This window comes from Quercus robur, chromosome 8, assembly GCF_932294415.1.
Source record: "Quercus robur chromosome 8, dhQueRobu3.1, whole genome shotgun sequence".
Lineage (NCBI taxonomy): Eukaryota > Viridiplantae > Streptophyta > Magnoliopsida > Fagales > Fagaceae > Quercus > Quercus robur.
In genome coordinates, this window is record NC_065541.1 from 14,996,983 (window position 1) to 15,020,971 (window position 23,989).

Here is a 23,989-nt window from a genome sequence, read left to right on the forward strand (position 1 = left end):
TTTTCTCCTTTTAATTAATTTATCCACATGATCTCATCAAAAATAAAAATAAAAATAAGACATTAAATATTACAATTGGTGAGGCATACATTGGAACACAATAGGTGTTCCACTTGGTGAGGCATAAAGTGGAATGCTCGTGGGTAGGAATTTTGTTGTTTCCACCCATTTACTTGCTCTAGTGTTTTTTTCCCCCATTGAAGTTGCTCTAGTATTAGCTTCAATGGGCAGAGGACCATTATGTGTAGAGGTCTGAAGACTCAACTACAAATACAAAAACATATACTTGTCACTCTATGCAACTGCCTATTATACGGCAGCGTTTATTACACACATAGTACACACATTACCCATCATCCTTATACTATTCTATCTATGGTAACAGTTTGATGCCAAATGAAATTTTTGGCAGAAGGCCAGTACCCCAAAAAAATGACCTTGTTTTACCATTGGCTTATTTGGTTAACTCAAACCGACTTTGGTTTGGCACCATTTTTTACAGTTACAACTATACCTCCCTCTCTTTAACGAACTTATAAATGAATGCCTCTCAACTGTAAATCGTAAGGCTTATATATATAATCTTTTTCCCTCACCTCCCCCTATCTCTCTTTCTGACTGAAAAATGTCTGAACAAAGTGAAAGATCTCCAATCCAACTCCAAGACATGACCCTGGATAAAGAAGCAGCACAAAAACAAGAAGTTCAGAAACTCCAAGAGCTCCCTCAACAACAACAGAGAGAAGATGATCATGAAGAAGAAGAAGAACATACTTCTACTTCTCTCAAAGCATCCCATGCAATTACAGAACAGACTAGAGAAGAGCAGCCCAGAGAACAAGAAGAGAAAAAAGAAGATGACGAAGACAAAGAAGTGGGCAATATCATTGTTTCACCACCTTCAGAGACACCATTTAAACAAAGTGAAAGATTTCCAATCCAAGAACTCCCTCAACAACAACAGACAGAAGAAGATACTGCTACTTCACTTAATGTATCCCATGCAGGAGAACAGACCATAGAAGAACAGCCCAAAGAACCAGAACAAGGACAAGAAGAAGGAAAAGAACAAGAAGCTCAGAACCTCCAAGAACTCCCTCAACAACAACAGAGAGAAGAAGAAGAAGATACTGCTACTTCTCACTACAACGCATCCAATGCAAGAGAGCAAGAACAAGGACAGGAAGATGTGGACATTTCCTCTGCTACTTTACCTCTGATGATGAAGATGAAGATGAGCAAGTGGAGATTATCTCCAGTGACACCAGCTAAACGTCCTGCCCAGAAATCTGATCTTAAAGACGAAGACTGTCAGGGAATAAAGAAAAAGACTAGGACAAAGGTCACATGCGATAAGCCTCCAACAACATTTCTTGAGAGTGTGCTAACAGATGTTGATTACGAGATTGGATTCTTGAATTGCATTATTGATTACTACCATAATAATGCGCGATACCCATACTATGATTACATAGCTGTAGATGATTTCATCAAAAATTGGCTTGAAGTCGAAGCTACTCAACGGCAATTGATTGATGTAATATTGAAGCTGAGAAAGAAATACAAGGAGACTTTGGCCAAGATGGGTGTGGCTAAGAAATTCTCTGATCCTCATCATCAGAGGGCATTCAATTTGGCGCAAAGGATATGGACTAATTCTGGATTCAAAGAAGATTGGAAGAATCTGAAGAAATCACGGTTTATTGCATCACCTTTTCCATAAGGAGCTGGAGGATAATTGCACCCTTGATGTATATGCCGTTAAGTTATTGTCAATTCATCATCTTTACCAAGTTGATGATAATTCAAGGGTGTTTAGTATTCTTTCCTATTCTACAAACTGATTGAGGAGATTTTGGTTGCCAATTCATACATTGCTTCTTTAGTATGGCAGAAATGCACATTGTTGCACCTAGATTCAGCTGTGAAAATAAAATCATATGCTCTAGAGTTTCTTGTCCTCATCTTGTACATGTTCTTTCCTTATGATAGTGTCGAGATAGCATAAGTTTTTGATATCTGTGTCCTGTGTAGTTAAAAGGAGTGAGTTTATGCGAAATAAAAATAGAAAAGTTGAAAAATTAATCACTCATGTCCGAGGAGCTAAAAATTTTCACATAGAAAAAAAAGAAGAGAAAAGAAGAAGAGAGATTACAAAGTTAGTACAAAAGCACTATCACAAATTGCAAACACCAATCTGAGTCCAATAAATCATCATTTCTGCTGTATTGATGCAATTGTGAGTGTGTTTTGACCATGTGTCATGAACCGTGCTAGTTGTCTCACTGGTTTCATGTGTTTTCACATATTGCCTTCCCCCTCAAAAATTTAAAGTCTTGAACTTGCTCACTGCTATACTTTCACACACAACACGGAAGTTTTTGCTATAATTTTGTACACAACTCAAGCAATTTGTATTTTGTTCAAATTTGGTTAAATGAGTGTGGAACCTGTCCGGGTATTATAAAATTTAATTTTCTACAATTGAGATTTTGAGTTCAAACGAGTGTGGATTATTTGAGTGAAAGACTTTTGCATGCTACACTTGATATGTATGTGCTCTAACAACTCACAAATTTTTGCATTACATTTTTTTTTTCGCAAAATACTGGTTTTGCATATTTCGGTTTTCTGCCTTTCTGGGTCTGACATAAGCCAACCAAAATAGTATACAAAAACACAGTTATAATCTATAAGTAATTTCTATTTTATTATGAATGGAGGTTTTAATTTTTTTTTTTTTAAAACGAATTCATTTTTATTTTTGTTTTGGATGAGGGAGCCATCAACCACATTATATATATGGGTTGGCGGCCACTTTAATTTTTGGATTTGTGGGAGCTGATATTCAATTTAGTAGGGGACCAAATAATAAATTTCTTAGCCAATTTAAAAATAATAGTATATCTTATTATTATGTACTATTAAATTTTTTTCAAAGATTCTATGTCTGTGATAACAGTTTGATTGCAAACAAAATTAATGGTAGTAATGAGCTAGCCCATTTTTGACAGAAGAATGTTTTCCCCAATTGACTTTAGACTCTTTTTTTTTTTTTTTTTAAATAATAAAAAAAATTCTTTATTATTCAAAAGTGTGAGAAATTACATCCAGCTATAGGCCCAAGTCGCTTATAGAGTAGGCCCCAGGATGCCAAGTAATGAGCTGGCCCAATTCCAATTCCTGCTCTATAACAAACGAGAAAGATTGCCTCAATAGCTTGGTATCAAATAATAGTTCTGAATTGGGCAACGTTTTTACACAGTTCTCTTTAACGAACTTTATAAATACCACAGCCACTCAACTGGAAATCACAACGCTTCTATACACAAATCTTTTTCTTCTTTATCTCTCTGCCCATCTCTCTCTCTCTCTGAGTGAAAAATGTCAGAAGAAAGTGAAGGATCTCCAATGCAAGACATGACCCAAGAAGAAGAAGAAGAAGAAGGACACGAACAAGAAGTTCAGAACCTCCCAGATACTCCTACTTCTACTCCTCCAGATGCATCCCATGCAGTTACAGAACAGGAACAAGAACAAGAAGAGAAAAAAGAAGAAAGTGAAGGATCTCAAGAAGAAGAAGAACACGAACAAGAAGTTTTGAACCTCCCAGATACTCCTACTTCTAGTCTTCCCAATGAATCCGATGCAATTAGAAAACCAGAAGAAGAAGAAGAAGACGAAGGCGAAGAAGAAGATGAAGAACATGAGGACGAAGTTGAAGACGAAAGTGAAGAAGAAAGCGAAGAAGAAGATGATGAAGACGAAAGCGAAGAAGAAAGCGAAGAAGAAGATGAAGACGAAGAAGAAGAAGACGAAGAAGTGGACATTATGAATTTTACACCACCAGAGTCACCATCTAAACGTCCAGTCTCTGATGGAAAAAGCACTCAGGGAAGTGAGAAAAAGCTTAAGACAAAGGTCCCTGGAGAAGAAGAAGAAGATACTGCTAATTCTCTCAATGAATCCCCTGCAGAAGAACAGACCACAGCAGAACACGAACAAGAACAAGAACAAGAAGCTCAGAACCTCCAAGAAATCCCTCAACAACAACAGAGAGAAGCAGAAGAAGAAGAAGATACTGCTACTTCTCACCCCAGTGCATCCCATGCAAGAGAACAAGAACAAGAACAGGAAGGTGAAGGTGAAGGTAATGATGAAGATGAAAATGAACATGAAGATGATGATGAAGGTCACTCGCAATAAGCCTCTAAGACCATTTCTCAAGAGGGTGCTAAAAGATGTTGATTACTACTATAATAATGCGCGATACCCATATTATGATTACATTGCTGTAGGTGATTTCATAAAAAAATTGGCTTGAAGTCAATATTACTCCACGGCAATTGATTGATGCAATATTGATAATTCAAGGGTGTTTAGTTATTAACATCATACATTGCTTCTTTAGTATGGCTGAAATGCACATTGTTGCACCTAGAACCTAGTGGAATTTTGTTGATGCACTGTTTGTTTCGGGAGATCTTCTAAATGTACATGGTCACTAATTTGATTCAGCTTTGAAAATAAAATCAAATGTTCTAGAGTTTCTTGTATATGTTCTTTGATTCTGATAGTATTGAGGTAACAGAAACTTTGATATTTATTTGTTTTGTGTAGTTAAAAATATTGAGGTAACTGAAACTTTGATATTTATTTGTTATTTGTAGTTAAAAATATTGGGTTTATATGAGATAGAAATGGAGAAATAGAAAAAAAATAATCACATATAGGCCGCATGAAGGAGAAATTTTCACTTAGATAAAGAAAAAAAAAAAAAAAAGGTGAAACAAAAGCACCCTCATAATTACATCCAAACGCCAAATTCATGCAAAGTATTCTCTCACCACAACTAGCACACCGCAAAATTGTTAATTCTTTAAAACTGGTGTACAAAAGACCAAAGTTGTGTTAACGTTACAAACTAAAGTCTTTTTGTGCAAGCTACACAATTCTGTAAAGAATAGGTAAAGGTTATTTTGTCTAAAATAAAACAAGCACAATTGACATTGTTTCTGCACTAGTCAAGCCACCAATCAACAAATCTCTACCTTGACTTAAATTAGATCAAGCAACACAAACAAAAACTTTCTAGTACCTCCAACAAAGCTTTTAAAGGTTATCACAAATTGCAAACACCAATCGAGTCCAACAAATACTTGAACTTGTGCAAAGAAACCGAATCGAGCAATCATCTTATATGTTGTATTGATGCAATCAGTGGCGGAGCCAAGGCTTTAGTTTAGGGGGGGCAAAATTGAAAGACTAGATTGAAAGTAAAATTAATCTAAATATTACTAATAAATATAAATAACAAAATAGATAAACAATTATATACTAATGTAATTGTCATACAAGATCAAATATAATATAAACTTTAATTTATATTTGCATACCTAGTTTAATTTACTCAATTGGAAGATTTGCAAAATATACCTTGATACAAGTTTGTTTAAAATTTGATTTGAAAATCATTATTTTGATTAGGCTTCATCGTAATCTTAATTGCTTACAAGTACACATTTTATATAATTAAAATAAATAAAATCACTTCATAGTTAATAACAATCAATTTAAGAGAGTAATTTAAAGACATAGAAGTTAAACATGTGATTTGATTCCTCAAAATAAATCAATGTAAAAGTGTTAAGGATCTAATTAAAAATATACCTGCAAAGTTGTACTTTCTTGGCCTTGAATACTCTTAAAAAGTGGTAAGAACTAAGAAGTTAAAATTTTGGTCTATGGCAAAAATAAAGTGTTTGAAACTGTGAAAAAGTTAAGATAGAAGAGAAAACAATTAGGAGGCTAGGGTTTTGGTTTGATATAAAAGGTCTTAAATATTATTTTTTATTATTATTATGATGATGTGGATACCCTAATTCAAAGGAAATAATTGTGTGACAAAGGCACCGGGGGGGAAAAAAATTGCAGTTGCTTAAGAACATGCGACAGGAAAAAAAAAAAGAATATGGTTTTTAAGTGGGACCCAAAAAACATAGTTTTGTTTAAAAAGACAAATAAACCTATGGCACGTTTGTGTTATTTCTTATGGAACCTATACATGGAAAAAGACAAAATAGTGTTATTTGTCCTCTGAGCTTGGAACATTTGAGGTCAAAATGGCAGGTTTGTAAATTGCAATACTATATAGGATTTTTTTTGGGGAGGTAGGGGGGGCAACTGCCCCCCCTCGACCCCCCCTGCCTCCGCCCTTGGATGCAATAGTGAGTGTGTTTAGGCCTTGTCTTTTGAGCTAAGCTAGTTGCATCATTGGTTTCATGCGATTTCACGTATTGCCTTACCCCTCACACTTTCTCACAAATTTAAGGTTTTATATATATATATATATATATATATATTTATTTATAGACTTAGTGCCCGTTTGTTTCGGCTTTTTGAGCCCAAAAAGCGCGTTTTGAAAAAAGCTCAACCAACTTTTGCGTCGCAACTTTTTTATAAAAGTTGCGTTTTGAGCATTGACAAAAAACTGAGAACAAACGCGGAAGGATTATGGACCCTCAGGGGTCCATAAATGTAAACACGCATAGCGCGTTTTGTATATTACCGTTGTAAATCCGAAAATTACCAAAATACCCATCAGTCTCTCACGCCCTCATCTCTCATCTGTGTCTTTTTTCTTCGTCTTCTTCCTCTTCGTCTTCCTCTGCTTCTTCATCGGTCTACCCCCACAATCAACAAAACCCATTTCAACCTTTGATATTCCGAACACAGAATCAACAAAACCAAACCAAAAATAACTCAAAATCAACACAAAAACAACTTAAAATCAACTCAAATCCAGAAAACCCATCCCAAACCCAACTCAAAATCAACCCAAAATCCATAGAAAAAAAAACCCAAAATCCCAAAATCCTTATCTTCAGCTTCAATCATCTTCATCTTCATCTTCATCATCATCATCATCATCATCTTCTTCTCTGGAGTGTGAAAAAAAAAGAATAAAGGATGAGTTTTGGCGTTGGTGACGATGGTTCCGATGTGTTCCGATTTGAAGTGCTAAGAGGAAAAAAAAAAAAAGAAAAAAAAAAAAGAAGCAGAGCTGTGTTCTGGACCGAAGTGCTAAGAGGCAAAAAAAAAAAGAAAAGAAAAGAAAGAGAGCTGGGAATGTTCTGGACTGAGAAGATGGTAGAGGAAAGAAGGAAAAAGGAAAAGAAAAGAGTGTGGTTGGTTACGTGGGTGGATGAGAAAAAAAGAGGAGAAAAAAAAAAAGGAAAAAAAAAGGAAGTAGAGCCACGTGTGTGGAGAGAAAAAAAAGGGAGAAAAAAGAAATTATATCATAATATTTTCACAATATTTTTACAATAAATTTTAAGGTAGACTATTATTAGCTAATATTGGTGAGAAAAAAAATAATTTTTTTAGAAAAAGAAAAAAATAATTTTAATAGTATGTTAAAATTAAAATTACTATCAATTTTTATCACAATATTTTTACAATACTTTCATAATAAATCTTAAGTGGTAGATTATTATTAGCTAATATTGGTAAGAAAAAAATAATTTTTTTAGAAAGAGAAAAATTGATTTAAGTATGATGAAGTAATTGATTTAAGTATGAAACAAACTCACATAAAAAAAAAAAAATTTTGAAATAAATTCCCTTATATATACATTGTCCTTTTTGGTCATTTACCCCTCAAAAAGCCACTTTTATCAGCTTTTACCAAACACTCAACTTTTTCATTATACACTTTTTAACAGTTTTTACCAAACACTCAGTTTTTTGAAACTCCACTTTTTACATTATGTGCTTTTACAAAACTCCACTTTTTCATTATGCACTTTTTCTAAAAGCTGAACCAAACTCACCCTTACACCCTTTAAACTTTTAATCACTAACCAAAACACCCATTAAACTATTATATTAGCCACTTACTCCCTAACTATACATACCTGTCAAATCATTACTTTTTTTTTTTTTGAGAAAGTGTCAAATCATTACTTTAGTTACTTAAAACACTAATAGAATGGGTATGTGAGATGCACGTGTTCCTCACAAAACAAATTCAATCAAACATAGAAAAGATAGAAAGAAGAGAGAGGAGAGACCTCTGCCGGCAGAGAAGAGAGAGGAGAGACCATAGCCACCGCAATGCTCCTCCCCGCCGTCTCTCCGCCATTGACCCGGCGGCGCCGTGGTGGTTCCCCTCCACCGTTCAATGCCCAGCACCTGGTATTTTTTTTTTCTTTCATTCATTCCCTTAGCCATCCATGAAATTGCTAATTTGTAGATGGCTAGCTAAAGAGCTCTGAGGGATGATTGTAAATGAGAAGCTTTTTTCTGCGTTACTTATCATTGGAACTATAATCTATGGCTATGGTCCATTGCATGCTAAAAATTAATGGTAGTGAAATACGGAAAATCTCAGAATTTAAATCCACAAAGAAAACTTTTTTTTTAATATCCATGTGCGAATTTCTATGGTAGAAATTCTTAGTTTGGTTTAATTTTTGGGTTGGGTTTCTGTGAGCTTGTTTGTTTATTTTTCTGAGTATGAGATGTTGCTTTTGAGTATGCCGTAGAGATGTTTGATTAAATGCCTGAGAGAGATATGAGTTACTGTGTTAGATGAAATACGTTTACAATGAGCTAATTTTAATTGAAATTGATTGTTAGAGGCTGGTGGGGAACAGAGTTAGGAGACTGCAATAACACCACATTTAAAATTCTCTCTAGTTATGCTCTAAAATATTTATTCAAGGATTATACATATGCAGTTCTGAGTTTCTGATATACCTCGAACTACATTGATGATTGTTTGATATGTATATAATGGAGATTGATTTCCAATGTACTTTACATCAAAGCTTATGCAGATCAGAAGGAAGATTCTTTGAGATTTTAGAATCTAAACCTTTCAACACCAAAATACCATCCTCATTCAGCTGCATGAACCATCAAATTTGAAAAGTATGAGGAGAGAATGACTTGTCTCTCTGTGAGACTCAAATTTATTTTAAGGGTCAAATATGAATGACCTTTTAGAGCCACTAGAACAACTGGAACACGTGCACGCACACATATCTAATAAATTTTTCTTTAAGAAAAATAAAATATCATAATGAGTGCATCTTCAATTTTGAATTTCATTCTACCTACTATTACTAACACTTCATTGGCATAGTAACATTCCTATCTATTGATGTCCTTTGTCCGCTTTCATGTGACATTTATATATCTTGCTATATTCCTGTGTACTTTGGTGAGCTTAATTGACTTTTCATTTTTTTTTTTTTTTCACTATTCTCTATATTGTGTTTATTTATTTATTTTTTTCTCTTTAGCTCTTTTATTAATGTTCTTGTTAATTTTGTGTTGTAGCCATGGATGAATGTCCACTGTCACTCGGAAATTCACCTTCTATGCCAAATGTACAAGCCCCTTAATCCCAATATGATACTATTGAGGCTGATGGCCAACTTGAAATTGTTAATGTTTCAATTGATGTAGAGGATGATGAAGATTACAATTTGAGTGATTTTTCTGAATCTGATGATGATATAAATAAAGATTTTGGTATGAAAGATGATGGAATCAACAGAACAATTGGGGGCAAGCTGCTTGAGGGAGTTTGGGATGGTGAAGGAGACTCAGATCATGGGGATAGTGATGAGTTGAAGAGTGCAGAATGATCATCAGATAATGAAAGGAACTCAAGACCTAGGTTCCCTGAATTTAACTAGCGCATTGGAATGAAAAATGTACAACTTGAAAATGATCTCAAATTTGCATCACATGTAGTCTTCAAGGAGGCACTAAAGGAGTGGTGTATTAGAGAAAAACATGACTTTGAGTATAAGCACAATGATAAGTGGAGAGTGACAGTTGTATGTAAAAAAAAAATTGGTTGGAAGATACATGCATCCCAAACACAAATGGGAGATGCCTTTCAAATCAAGAGTTTTAAGAGCATACATACATGTGGCAAGGATCATAAGAATAGTAAGATTTCTTCAGGGTGGCAGGCCAATAAGTATTTGGATAGCAAATGCATTGAAGGGTGCAATGTTTAGGGACCATGAAGTTGATGTGACTTTGGATCAATGTAATAAGGCTAAGAGGAATAGCAGTATGAGAGACTTTGGGACTATGCAGCCACTATTAGGAAGTGGAATATAGGTAGCACAATGAAGATACAAATTGTGAATAATGTGTTTGAGAGGATGTATGTTTTATCTTGATGCTTGCAAAAGGGGATTCTTAGCAGGTTGTAGGCCACTTATTGGGATAGATTGTTGTCATTTGAAGGGGACAACAGAGGGACAGTTGCTGGTTGCTGTTGGGAAGGATGGGAATGATAATATTTTTCCAATTGCTTATGCTATTGTTGAAATTGAGAATTAAAGCTCTTGGACCTGGTGTCTACAATGCCTGTTGGATGACATTGGAATTTGGACGTGGATGAGAATGGATGGGTCTTTATCTCAAATTGACAGAAAGCAAGAAACAATTAATGTGCATGTGAGTTTTTTGATTTTCTTTTAAATATCCTGATTTATAACCTGACTATGAATTACTAATGTATATTTGTTTATTTTTTATGTCAGAGATTAATAGAGACCTTTAAGGATTTAATGCCTAATGTAGAGCACAGATTTTGTGTTAGGCATTTACACGCAAATTTCAAGAAGGATTTTCCAGGGAAGGTACTCAAAGATGCAATGTGGAAAGCTGCTAGGGCAGCAACAAAGAATTCTTTTAACTTCCATATGGATGAGTTGAAGAAGCTAGATGTGAAGGCATACTAGTGGCTTGTGAAGTAAGTATGGATGACTCTTTATTGTATGGTTGTATATTATATAGGGTACTCAGCAATCAAATATGGGTATTCAACAATCAAGTCAAAGTCGTATAAAGAAGGACAACACTAACAGAAGCAAGAAGGATAAGGGAAAGGCTAAGGTTCTAGTGGTAGTAGGAAGATAAATAATGTTTTAGTTCAGTATTTTGTTTACTGATGGAGCCGGTATACTTTTGTTTTTCAATATTGTTGGAAAAGTGTGATTATTGATTCATCGAGTGTTATTTTTAGGCAAACAATATACTATTTGTAAACACTCATTATTATTCCAATCCATGGGAGATTGAGACATAATCAGTTTTTGGTGTTTCTGATATGATATTAGTGCATTAAAAATTTGAATTACTCTGATGACAAAATTTATTTTCTTTTTATCTGTAGGGATGTAAAAAATTGAAAGTTTTTTTTATAGTAAAGAAATTAAAGAGCCTTAGAGTTATTGCATAAAGTTCAATTCGTACAAGGACTTCATCATCCTTTATTCCAATGCAAAAACAAAAGGTGCACCTTAGAATAATCCCACTTGTGGCAAAAATTAAGCCAAATTGAGGACTTCCTCATTCCTTTATTCCAATGCAAAAACAAAAGGTGTACCTTAGAATAATCCAATTTAAGGCAAACTTTAAGTCAAATTGAGAACTACACGAACCTTACCCTTTGTCATAGTTACAACAAAATCTTTTTAATCACTAATAATAATAATAATAATCAAATTGAGTACAAAGCTGTGGAAGCAGAATACTAGTTCCATTCTTATTATATCACAAACCATTTTTTTAGTACTCATACATATATAGTCTCTGTAAGTGACTTCCAACATTAACACTCAGACTTAAACAAAATCCTCTTATGCTTTGCAATAGTAACAACTTAGGAATGTCTCCTCTCAGCAGTAGACACTGGACACAGGAAAACAATAATTACTGTGATGTTATCTTTGTTGCATCGTTCTGCAGCTTCTGTCGCCAATCTTTTAGCACACATTCCGGGCTGTTTGATGGTGTCCCTATTTATGTTTACAACATCTGTATTGCTTACAACATCCCAGAGTCCATTGCTAGCCATAACCTAGTAAAGCAGACACACATACTACTTCCATATTCAAGGGGACCTGGATACTTTTGCTACCATCTCTCTTGAATAATGCTATCCATTGCTAGCCATAACCTGGTAAAAGTATATTTGATGATTTAACCTTCCCATTTATGTTCACTTGAACAATTAAAAAAAAATTATGAGGTCAATAGAGTTAAATTCCATCATAGCAATTTTCTCAAGAATTTTAGAATTGTTTTAAAGAAGATAGAAATATATCTATTGAACATATATAAATTAAATAGAGGGAACTTCACGCAACTTGTCATTTCTAATATGATTCTGTGAGTTTCTAAATTCAATCTTCCTAGGGAAGATTACCATTCATTAGCGAAAAACTGTATGGTATAGATATGAAGTAAGTAACAGCTAAGGTCATTATCTAATACTTGTCCCGCCCAAGTTCAATCCTAAGGGAGTTGGCTTGGATATGGTCCTATCAAAGAAACTTGTGATCTAAAGTATCAATCAGGCTGCCAGGCATATTTTAACCTTTAAACATGCAATCCAACAACCAGTCTACTAAAATTTTGAACATTAAAACAAAACTTCAGCAGCAATCTATAATGAAGAAAAATTATAGTCTAATGATACCTAACGGCATTATTACTTTCATAAGAAACTTAAGGGTTCTGAATCAGCTGTCGCCCCTCAAAGCAATAGAGCAAAGCCTTAAAGAAATCATGTAATACTAAAATAGGTGTAAGCCACAATTAGTCAAAACATGTGTTCATAGCTAACATGCAAAAAAGGTGGGCAGCAGTTGATATCAAAAGCCTCAAAGCAACAGAGCAAAACACATTGAACTGATTCTCAAGTACGAGTAGCAACTGGTTCTAACTATGTTCCCCACCAGCCTCTAACAATCAATTTCAATTAAAATTTGCTCATTGTAAAAGTATTTCATCTAACACAGTAAGTCATCTCTCTCTCTCAGGCATTTGATCAAACACCTCTATGGCATACTCAAAAGCAACATCTCATACTCAGAAAATTGAACAAACAAGCTCACAGAGACCCAATCCAAAAATTAAACCAAACCAAGAATTTCTACTATAGAAATTCGCACATGGATATTAAAAAAAAAATGTTTCTTTGTGGATTTAAATTCTAAGATTTTCTGTATTTCACTACCATCAATTTTTAGCATGCAGTGGACCATAGCCATAGATTATAGTTCCAATGATAAATAACGCTGAAAAAAGCTTCTCATTTACAATTGTCCCTCAGAGCTCTTTAGCCAGCCATCTACAAATTAGCAATTTCATGAACGGCTAAGGGAACGAATGAAAGGAAAAAAAAAAAAAAAAAAAAAACCATGTGCTGGGCATTGAACGGTGCGGCGGAACCACCACGGTGCCGCCGGTACAAGGTTGGCGAGACAGCGGGGAGAAGCTTTGCAGTGGCTGAGGTCTCTCCTCTCTCTTCTCTGCCGGCAGAGGTCTCTCATCTCTCTTCTTTCTATCTTTTCTAGGTAAAATTTGCCAAACAGTATAGTTTCAGAAATATTTTAGACAGATGGCATGCGTTCAAAGTTATTTAGTTAGTTGGACTTTTTTGGAAGTTGAGTATAGCAAAATTGACTTCCTAACCAAAATTAGTTTTGACATGGATTAAAAAAGGGAGGAAAAAAGCCACGTAGACTATTGAAAGTCAAGCATAATAAAGTCGACTTACATTGAAAGTTGAGTATAGCAAACTCGACTTCTGCGGCAATAAATTTCACCACCTACCCCACCTATCTCAGCTATGCGAGGATGGTAAATTTTTTTTAAATGGAACTTGAGTTTATCAAACTCGAGTTCTAATACATTTGACACCCATGTCAACCATCTCAGATATAAACACTTGATACTTTTCACCTCCCAACTCACTCAACTCTCACTTCTCACAGCTCTCTCCCATGCCCAAACTCTCCCTTTCACACACATTGACCATTCTACAAATTAAAAAGCTTTTCTTCTTCTTCAATTTGTAGGTAGATATTCAAACCTTTTATTTTTTATTTTTTGGTTAGACTTGGCTAATATATATATTCAAACCTTTTATTCAAACCTTTGCATGTTACAACTACAGTCCCTACATATGAAGCCCATGACCCGTCATTCCATGCAAACACTTGGGATAATATAGTTGTTCCTTCAAATGTTGAGATACTATTTTCATCAAGTTGGGCGCAAGGAGTGAATTTTAGCAAATGGTTGATTTTTCCTAATAAAGAGGTGGTGAGACAGGCATTAATAGTTTACTCTATGGAAAAAAAGAATTATATAACTGAGTGGTCCAACCAGCAAAGATTGTGTGTGAAGTGCGTGAATGAGTCATGTGCGTGGAAAGTTTGAGCATTCTTGCAACGGAAGCTTAACGAATTATGGGCTGTCACAGTATATAGCGGTCCTCACACTTGTCCTTCAGTTGGGGTGAACAAAGATGGCAGAATGATGGATTCAAATTTTCTTGCCAAAGAACTTCATAACTATGTACTTGCAGATCACACCAGCAAAATAAAGGATCTCCAAAATCTGATAAAGGAAAGGTTTAATCACGATATATCGTATTACAAGATATGAGATGTGAAACAAAAGGCTATTGCAAACATACATGAGAATTAGGAAGAGTCGTACCAAAAGTTGTAGAAATTGTTGTTGGCATATAAGGATAGTGATCCGGCTACACAAGTGTCTTTTCGATTGATCAACGAGGACATACCGAGTACTATTATATTCAAGTATGTGTTCTAGGCTTTCGCTCCTTCCATTGCTAGATTCGCACATTGTAGGCCAGTAATTAGTATTGATGGAACTCATCTTTATAGTAAATATAGAGGAAAGTTGTTGATTGCAATGGCTACCGATGCTAATAATGAGATTTTTCCACTTGCCTTTGCGATTGTGGATGATGAGATGGGGCCTAGTTGGGGATGGTTTTTATCTTGCCTGCGGATTGTGATACGGGATGTGGTACTTGATTCTAGCATTTGCATAATATTAGACCGACATAGAGGTATAATATCATCCATTTCACAGTGGTCCAATGATTATGTTTTGGTATATCATAGATCTTGCATTAGACATGTGGCCAGCAACTTTAACACTCAATTTAATGACTAATTCTTAAAGTCTTTGGCCTTGAAAGTAAGATATGTGCATCAATATCTCAAACTTTAAAAAATATTGGATTGCCTTAAGGAAGCTGAACTCAAATTTAGTAAGGATCCCAATCCCAATATAGCAAAAAAGAAGCCGTACTCCTATCCAATGAAGGAGGGTCTAGAGAAGTGGACACTGTTATGGGGCAATGACTACCAATATGTCCGATTGTATCAATGGAGTTCTAAAAGGTGCACGTGGACTACCCATATCTACATTGACTACATTTGGTGCAAACTTGTTGCCTATTTCAATGATCGGCGCACTAAAATATTGGGTGATATTGAACATGGTCAGGAGTTCAGCAAGCATGCCATGTAGACCTATGAAGCAAATTACGAAAAAAATGACAAGACACTATGTGAGGCCATTTAACTAGCAGAATGGTGTATATCAAGTTTGCACAATGCATAATCCACACAGATCTGATGGGGAGACCATAGTCATGAAGTAAGGTTGCTGGAGAACACATGTACTTGTGGCAAATGGGAAATCTATAAGATCCCTTGTTCACATGTGATTGCAGTTTGTATCAGGGAACATGTCAATGCAATGAAGTATATTGACCCATGTTATACTTTACAACAATGACTTGCCACTTATTCACATGATTTTCGTGTGTCCAAGGATAAGTCATTATGGCGGGAGGTTGCCGGCCCAAAGTTGTACCTTGACCCTGAAATGTTGTGAGACAAAGGTCGACCTATGTCAACAAGAATAAGAAATGAGATGGATTGGAGGGAGGGTCAACCCAAGCCGAAATGTGGAGTGTGTCATTAAGAGGGCCATAACCGCAGGAGATGTCTGAATGTGATTCGCGCATCAACAAGCAGCCATGTTCAGAACTAGGTAAGCAATGCATGCAATTTTGTAATTCTCTTTCAGGGGATTTTTTTTTTTTTTTTTTTTTTGGGATATATTGATTAGAAGTCGGCAGTGGTTTGAATTATTAGTTAACAGTCTTTATAAAGAGTATAACATCTATCATCATCATTTGAATATGCAATAATTGTTCGTTAATAAATATATATATATATATATATATATGCAACTAGCGTGTGTTTGTGTTTAGTACAATGGGAATCCAAAAATATTCCTAGTTGCCACTCATAGGCCACAATATGAAAGAATACTATAAATTATGTGAGAATCATGGCATGTAGGCATGTTTTTGTTTTCTAGCCATTTGCGGACATTCACAGCTATTCTTCCTTTTGTTTCAGGAATGATGATTTTATTAGAAATTTGATTCCATATGCTGGGCAGTAGGAGCTAGTTAGCCACAGGAGCATTGGAAACTATGCAGGCGTGTTTGAGAGTGTTGTTGTTGTTACTCAATTTTCTACATGACATTTGCCTACTGCGATTTCTATGTTTTGATGCTCATTTAGAAATTCATCCTACTTTTATATGATTACTTTGGTGTCTTATATTTATGACATTTGTCTCAAGATTACATTCAGTTTATGTTTACTTTTTTAGTTAGTATCATACGGTTTTTCTTCCAATTATTTTACTTCTGAATGGTAAGGTTTCACCACACCTTTTTTCCTCCAACTGTTATTGTAGGGGCTCAAGTGGCCAATTTCTTAAAACTTCTAAGTTAGGCTTCACCATAGCCATTTTTAGTATTTAGTAGCTCAAATATAAGTGTCTATAAGAACCTTTTGAGTTAATACTTGATTCTTGAAATGCTGTTTTCACCCATAAAAGATTTTTTTTTTTTTTTTAAATATAAACAAATGCATATTTTCAATCACTTGCATCATTTGATCAACTTGTCGTAAATTTTAGATTGTTGTCATAATCCTACTTCTATATGAGATCCAATTGGCATTTGGAAGGCCTAATGCTTGTATCTTGAATACATCTATGAACGTTTTGCCAAGAATTTCCCTAACATGGGCACCACTTTCACCTGTCAAAATAATCCCATGGATTGTCAACCAAATAGCCATAACCCCATCATGTTACTGAAATACAAGGATGCTTAAGTTGATAATTGGTCACTCTATTTTCTGCTTTGCTAAACAATTCATTGACCAAGTTTATTCGGCTATCAAATGGTGAGTATGAAACCATCAAATCAAAAGATAAAAGAATACAATCAATGAATCAGATTTAGGCCTTTCTTTTATGTATTTATTTTATTCCTTTTTGCGTGTCTCTAGCTTTGAAAAATTCCATCTCAACCTAATGAGATAACAAACTATTCCAAAACAAAAAATCTCCTCACTCTTAACCCAAACTACCTAATTCCATATTAAATACAAGAAGAAAATAGAAAAACAAAACAACCACAGTGCTCAATTTCACATGATAATTGATACTAGCTGCATCAATCATGTTCATATACAGATAGATACAAGAGCATGTGCTTAATTTTGCCTGCTACTTGCTGCTAAAAATTTTTGCTTGCTAAAATTTCTGCTTGCCGCTTGTTATAAAAAGCATTAAATAAAAATCCTCCCTGCAAATACAAATTTCCGTTGCAAATAAAATCTGTTGCATTAAATAAAACTTAGTAATACAAATAAAATCAGCTGCATTGAAAAAATGCTGCTGCATCAAATAAAATTTCTGTTGCAAATTTCTTCAAATATAAATTCTGCTACATTGATTAAACATATATAATGTTATCATCTACCAAAAGTAAAGACAATCAATTTTGTCTTTAAGTCATATGCATAGAGGTTTACAACCAAAACCTAACTACTGGTCCACCACACATCAGACATGCACATCTTCCAACCAAAATAGCAAATATTGTTTTTGGCATTTGACCAATTTAAATACCAGTTACATAAACTGTGGGAACCATAACAAAAACAAAAAAATATTTGATGATCTGCTTCATTTACTGCTTTTGGCGCCCTTGTTGGCCTTCTTTCCCTTTCCACCAAGTGGTTGAGTGGCTGCAAACAGAAGAACCATAAACCATCAAGAAAACGTTACAAATATATGTTCATATTTCACCAACAAAAATGAACTTTTATTTTATCAGTCACCAAATAGTGCACTCAAGTGTCCAACAGCCAATTTCAAGTGGAATAGTGTGCAGCAAATCCTAGCATATAAGGCAATTAATCACCAAATAAATTGGGAAAAAAAAACTAAATATATGAATGTGTATCATTAATCATAACATCCGTTTTACCAAGTATTTGCATGCAGTGCACCGTGAATTAAACAAAGAGAAATGATAGAAATGTGACACACAAGACCACCAGTTCATATATGACAAGTAGCCCACTTATAAGTTTGACTTGCACTAATCTCTCAACTATCTAATCCATAATGGAAGAGATTTCTTTGTGGAAAACCACTAGCTGGTAGTAGATATCTTAAACAATCAAATGCTAGACTCAAAACAAATAAAACTTGGAAGGCACAAGGGATATAGGAGGAAAGATTGAGAGATAAATTAAATTACCAAAAATAAAAAGGAGGGGTAGCAAAAATATACAAATTTCATAATTAAAGCACCTGACCAATCAAGTGACCAAACAGATTTATAACACCTAACCAAACAGATATTAAAGATGCTGTAAAATCTAGTAGCATGCAAAAAGCAATTGGCATACCACTTCCTCTTAAACCATGAATAATAGAAAGCAAATAACACTTGAGAGACATTTTTCATTTCTCAAAAGGAGGGAAAAAAAAAAAAACTTTAAACGATATAACAAAAAGATTTGCCATCTTAAATCAAAATCTAGGACATAAGACAGAATCCTAAAGAGGCCAAAGAAACTATAGTTTTTAATCTCAAGTTTTACAAACAAAGACCTTTTCTGAATGTTGTTTGCGAATGCTATAGAAATCACTCCAAGATTCCAAATTTCTTAAGAATATTATTTTACATAAATTTTCCAAAAATTCCAATTTCTACCACCTTTCAATAAATTTTCCAAAAATTCAAAACAAAAGAACAAAGTAACCTAATCTACGAAATAAGATATATTAAGATAGGAGTGAGATATGCACCATATTATCTTCTTGTAGTTGCAGTAAATTCACTAAACCTGAAACAAAAGGAAGAATGAAGAGAATCAGTATTTAGTAAATTCAATTGATTTTCTTTCTCCTTTTCCAAATGACAAACTATGTATAACTTTATAATTTTATTTTATTGATCCTATCTTCTGCATGTCCAAACTAAGTTATCATTGTATAGTGAACAAAAATCAGACATAATATAAGAACCCAAAAAACACACTGGATATTGTTGTTTGTTGATAAAGTGTTAAAGCTAATCCTTCAGATGATTGTCTCGATAAAGCTGTTAACAGAGCACAAAGTATGTACTTTAAAACAATAATAATTAAAGTAATAACCCTTCAAAGTAGAACACTGAAGCAATATTGCATAATGTTCAAACCCAAAAAATATAAATTTTCATTAAAGAAAAACGAAATTAGTTCGTACTTACAATAAGAATCTTAAGATTGCAGCAGCCCTTATAGAATTTCAACATATTAGGCTGCACCCTCCCCGCGTTTACTTCTTTTCTGGTTGCGTAGAGTGTATTGTTTGGCCGGAACATGCTCTGTTACCTGCACATAATATTATATTTTTAAGCTTTTACAAACAAACAAATTTATGCACAAAGAAACCCAAAAAATATATGAAATTAAAATCAAAGTAAAGCACTTGGAATACTAGGTGGGAACATGTGCCGCATCTCTTTGGTTGGATGGTGCGAGTCGATATCCGTTTAGGAATACCAGATTTTCATTATTTTTTAATCAGATTTCTCAACTATCCAATAGATGATAAAATTAAATTCTCAACTAGTGACAATACCTAGCTAATGGCTTTTCTTGCCTTTCCTATTCTCCATAGATATTGAGCATTCCACAAATATATCGCATTGGAACTATGTTCTGGGATGACAAATACGAAACCCAAAAACAAATAAAAACTAAACCCAAATCACTAAACCTAAAAAGCAAATCAAAACCCATTTCAGCCAATAAATAAAGAGAAAGAAATTGCATGAGAGAGAGAGAGAGAGAGAGAGAGAGAGAGAGAGAGAGAGAGAGAGAGAGAACGAACCTGCGTAGGAATCTCTAACAGAGGCTGGTTGAGGGGGACTAAGGAGAGGAACGACGTAGGAAGAGAGAGACACTGGAGAGAGAGAGAGAAGGTTAAGCGAACAAGAAGAAATTGATTTATTAAACAGAGCTCTAAGCTCCGTTTGGATTGGCGTTTGTGTCCAAAGAGTCTGCTTTTTTTTTTTTTTTTTTTTAAAGGACCAGTGACTCTTGCATTGTTCATTGGACATGAATAGTACATTAAGGCAAATAATCAATATTTTTTGTGTCAACAGTAACCTAAAATTATTTTTTTTTATTGTTTTCAGTAAAATAAGTGGTATCCAAACGCATACCTAAGCTTGAAGTCGAGTTTACTGAACTCGACTTCTATTAAAAGTTGAGTATAGTGAACTCGACTTCCACGTGGCTTTTTTCCTTTTTTTAATCCACGTCAGACTTATTTGTTTGCTGGAATTTTGTTTAGAAGTCAAGTTTCTTAAAATCGATTTCCAAAAAGAGCCCAACTAATTAATAAACTTTGAACACATGCCATCCGCCTAAAATGTTTCTAGAATTATACTGTTTGGCAAATTTTGCCATCTTTTCTATGTTTGATTGAATTTGTTTTATGAGGAACACGTGCACCTCGAGATGCCCATTTTGTTAGTGTTTTAATGTTAGACTAACTGAAGTATTGATTTGACAGGTATGTATAGTTTTTAGGGAGTAAATTGGCCAATATAATAGTTTAGGAGGTGTCTTGGCCAGTGGTTGAAAGTTTAGGGGGTGTATGGGCATTTTTCCCATACAATAGAATTTCACACTACGTCGATTCTATAATAATTTCTCTTTATCATTAGGCCCTAGAATCTAATTAGTTTTGGTGTAAGCGAGGTTCAAACTTTAAATATCTTATTCGACGATATGAAACGTTATTAGTTGAGTTAACTAGAATTCACATTTAAGGTCTTAAACTTGCTCACTGCTTTATTTTCACACACTATTACAAAGTTTTTGCTATAATTTGTGCACTGCTTAACTAAGGTAAATTTGGTTAAATGAGTATGTGGAACATGTGGTGGTATTTCTAAATTTAATTGTCCATAATTGAGTTTTAATTTCAAACGAGTGTGGATCATTTGAGCCAAAGAGTTTTGCACGCTACACTTAATATGTATGTGCTCTAACATGTCACATATGTCATATGTGCTGGATTAAGTCAGTCCAGGGGTAACTGCATCATAATTGTTTTTTTTTTTTTGTGTGTGTGCAAAGTTATGGTTACATAATTCAGTTTTGTGGGTCTCGTATAAGCAAATTAAAATATTATTAAGAACATATTGTTATAATGTATAAGTTATTTCCGTTTATTTTGAGTGGAGATTTTTTTTTTTTTTTTTTTTTTGAAATAGGGATTCATTTTTATTTGTTAATAAAAATGGATTTTTTTTTTTTTTTTTTTTTTTTTTTTTTTTTTTTTTTTTTTTGTTTTGGATGAGGAGCTAGCCATCAACCACATATATGGGTTAGCGGCCACTTTAATTTTTTATTTTATTTTATTTTGGAGAAAAATAATTTTTTGATTTGTAGGAGCTAATTTTCAATTTGGCAGGGGACCAAATAATAAAATTCTTAGCAAATTTTAAAATAATATATCTTATATTGCCTTCCCCCTCACAAATTTAAAGTCTTCAACTTGCTCACTGCTATATTTTCACACACTACAAGGAAGTTTTTGATAAATTTTGTACACAAATCAAATTTGGTTAAATGATTGTGGAACCTATGTTGGTATTACTAAGTTTAATTGTCTACAATTGAGATTTTGAGTTCAAACAAGTGTGGATCAGTTGAGTGAAAGACTTTTGCATGCTACACTTAATATGTATGTGCTCTAACAAAATTAATGGTAGTAAGCACCCCATTTTTTTTTTTTTTTAAATATATCTTATTATTGTGGACTATTAAAATTTTTTCAAAGATTCCATGCCTGTGATAACAGTTTGAATCCAAACAAAATTAATGGTAGTAAGCACCCCAATTTGACAGAAGATTAATGTTTTCCCCAGCTGACTTTAGACTGGTTTTTTTTTTTTTTTTTTTAATAATAAAAAAAATTATTTTGCTACAAAGTCAAGCCTTATTTAATTTTTATTTTTATTATGATTATTTCTGAATAATATGAGACTTTTTTAAATTTTTTTTGGGAATAATATGAGATTTTGGGTCCATTTAGGAACAACTTATTTAGCTGAAATTGAAAAATTTTGTTAAAAGTATTATAGATAAAGGTAAAAGATAGTTAAAATAATAAAATGAGATTCATGAATAGTACCAAAAAGGAACAATTTATTTAGTTGAAACTGAAAATTTTTTGTTAAAAGTATTGTAGATAAAGGTAAAAGATAGTTAAAATAGTAAAATGAGATCCATGAATAGTATTAAAAAGTATAGTGAGATCTATGAATAGTAGCAAAAATAAATTAAATAGTAAAATAAGCTAGTTTTATAATCTGTTTCCAAACGCAACTTTTATTGTTCAAAAGTGAGGGAAATTACATCTATCCAGCTATAGGCTGAAGTTGCTAGCTTATAGAGAAAGATTGCCTCATTGCTAGAGCTCAATATTGAGTCAAAGTCCGTTTGGATAGAACTTATTTTGCTGAAACTGAAAACACTATAGCAAAAAAATTTTTAAATGTGTAAATAGTACCGTATGATCTATTTTTAATGAAAAAGTTGCTGAAAAGTGGAATTTGTGGGTCCGTGAACAGTGCATGAGTGAACTGTTCATTGTGAAAAAGTCAACAAATGCAGGATTTAAAAAAAAAAAAAAAAGGGGAAAATGTGGGAGAAGCAAAATGTGGACGTGATAATTTGGATCCAAACACACAGTTTAGAATTTATTAGAAACTAACTTGGTATCGATAATAGTTCTGAATTGGGCTCAAATATTGACAAACCGACTTGGTTTGGCACCATTTTTTTTACAGTTACAACTATATTTCCCTATCTCCTCTTCTCTTAACAAACTTTATAAATACCACTGCCACTCAACTGGAAATCACAAAGCTTCTTTTCACAAATCTTTTTCCTTCTTTATCTCTCTTCCCCTCTCTTTCTCTCTCTCTGAGTGAAAAATGTCAGAAGAGAGTGAAGGATCTCCAATGAAACGCATGACCCAACAAGAAGAAGAAGAAGTTCCGAACCTCCCAGATACTCCTACTTCTACTCCTCTAGATGCATCCCATGCAATTACAGAACAGGAACAAGAACAAGAAGAGAAAATAGAAGAAAGTGAAGGATCTCAAGAAGAAGAAGAAGAAGAAGAAGAGGAAGAAGAAGAAGAAGAAGACGAACACAAACAAGAAGTTTCGAACCTCCCAGATACTCCTACTTGCAGTCCTCCCTATGGATATCAAGAAGAAGAAGATGAACACAAACTAGAAGTTTCGTACCTCCCAGATACTCCTACTTGGAGTCCTCTTGATGGATCTCAAGAAGAAGAAGAACACGAACAAGAATTTTCAAACCTCCCTGATTCTTCTACTTCTAGTCCTCCCGATGTATCCGATGCAATTAGAAAACCAGAACAAGGACAAGAAGAAGAAGAAGAAGAAGGAGACGAAGGCGAAGAAGAAGATGGAGACGGAGATGAAGACGAAGGCGAAGAAGAAGATGGAGACAGAGAAGAAGGAGGAGAAGAAGACGAAGGCGAAGAAGAAGATGGAGACGGAGATGAAGACGAAGGCAAAGAAGAAGATGGAGACAGAGAAGAAGAAGGAGAAGAAGATGAAGCCGAAGAAGAAGATGGAGACGGAGAAGAGGATTTAGGTGAAGAAGAAGATGGAGATGGAGAAGAAGACGAAGGCAAAGAAGAA

At 34.1% G+C, this 23,989-nt stretch overlaps 1 protein-coding gene and 2 long non-coding RNA genes across 3 annotated transcripts; 2 read left to right on the forward strand and 1 right to left on the reverse strand.

The window, feature by feature from the left end:
• Nucleotides 1-625: 625 nt before the first annotated feature.
• LOC126695923 (uncharacterized) lies at nucleotides 626-4,693 on the forward strand. Its single transcript, XM_050392717.1, has 3 exons — nucleotides 626-1,698; nucleotides 3,630-4,138; nucleotides 4,671-4,693. The coding sequence occupies exons 1-3, from the start codon at nucleotides 626-628 to the stop codon at nucleotides 4,691-4,693; spliced, it is 1,605 nt and encodes a 534-aa protein (XP_050248674.1).
• Nucleotides 4,694-7,916: 3,223 nt separating this feature from the next.
• Nucleotides 7,917-11,170, forward strand: LOC126694751 (uncharacterized). The gene is made up of 3 exons (XR_007645871.1): nucleotides 7,917-8,196; nucleotides 9,346-10,485; nucleotides 10,572-11,170. It is a non-coding gene; the product is annotated as an uncharacterized LOC126694751 (long non-coding RNA).
• Nucleotides 11,171-11,555: 385 nt separating this feature from the next.
• Nucleotides 11,556-13,474, reverse strand: LOC126694752 (uncharacterized). Its single transcript, XR_007645872.1, has 2 exons — nucleotides 13,238-13,474; nucleotides 11,556-11,992 (listed from the first exon to the last, which is right to left on the reverse strand). It is a non-coding gene; the product is annotated as an uncharacterized LOC126694752 (long non-coding RNA).
• Between the last annotated feature and the right edge of the window lie 10,515 nt (nucleotides 13,475-23,989).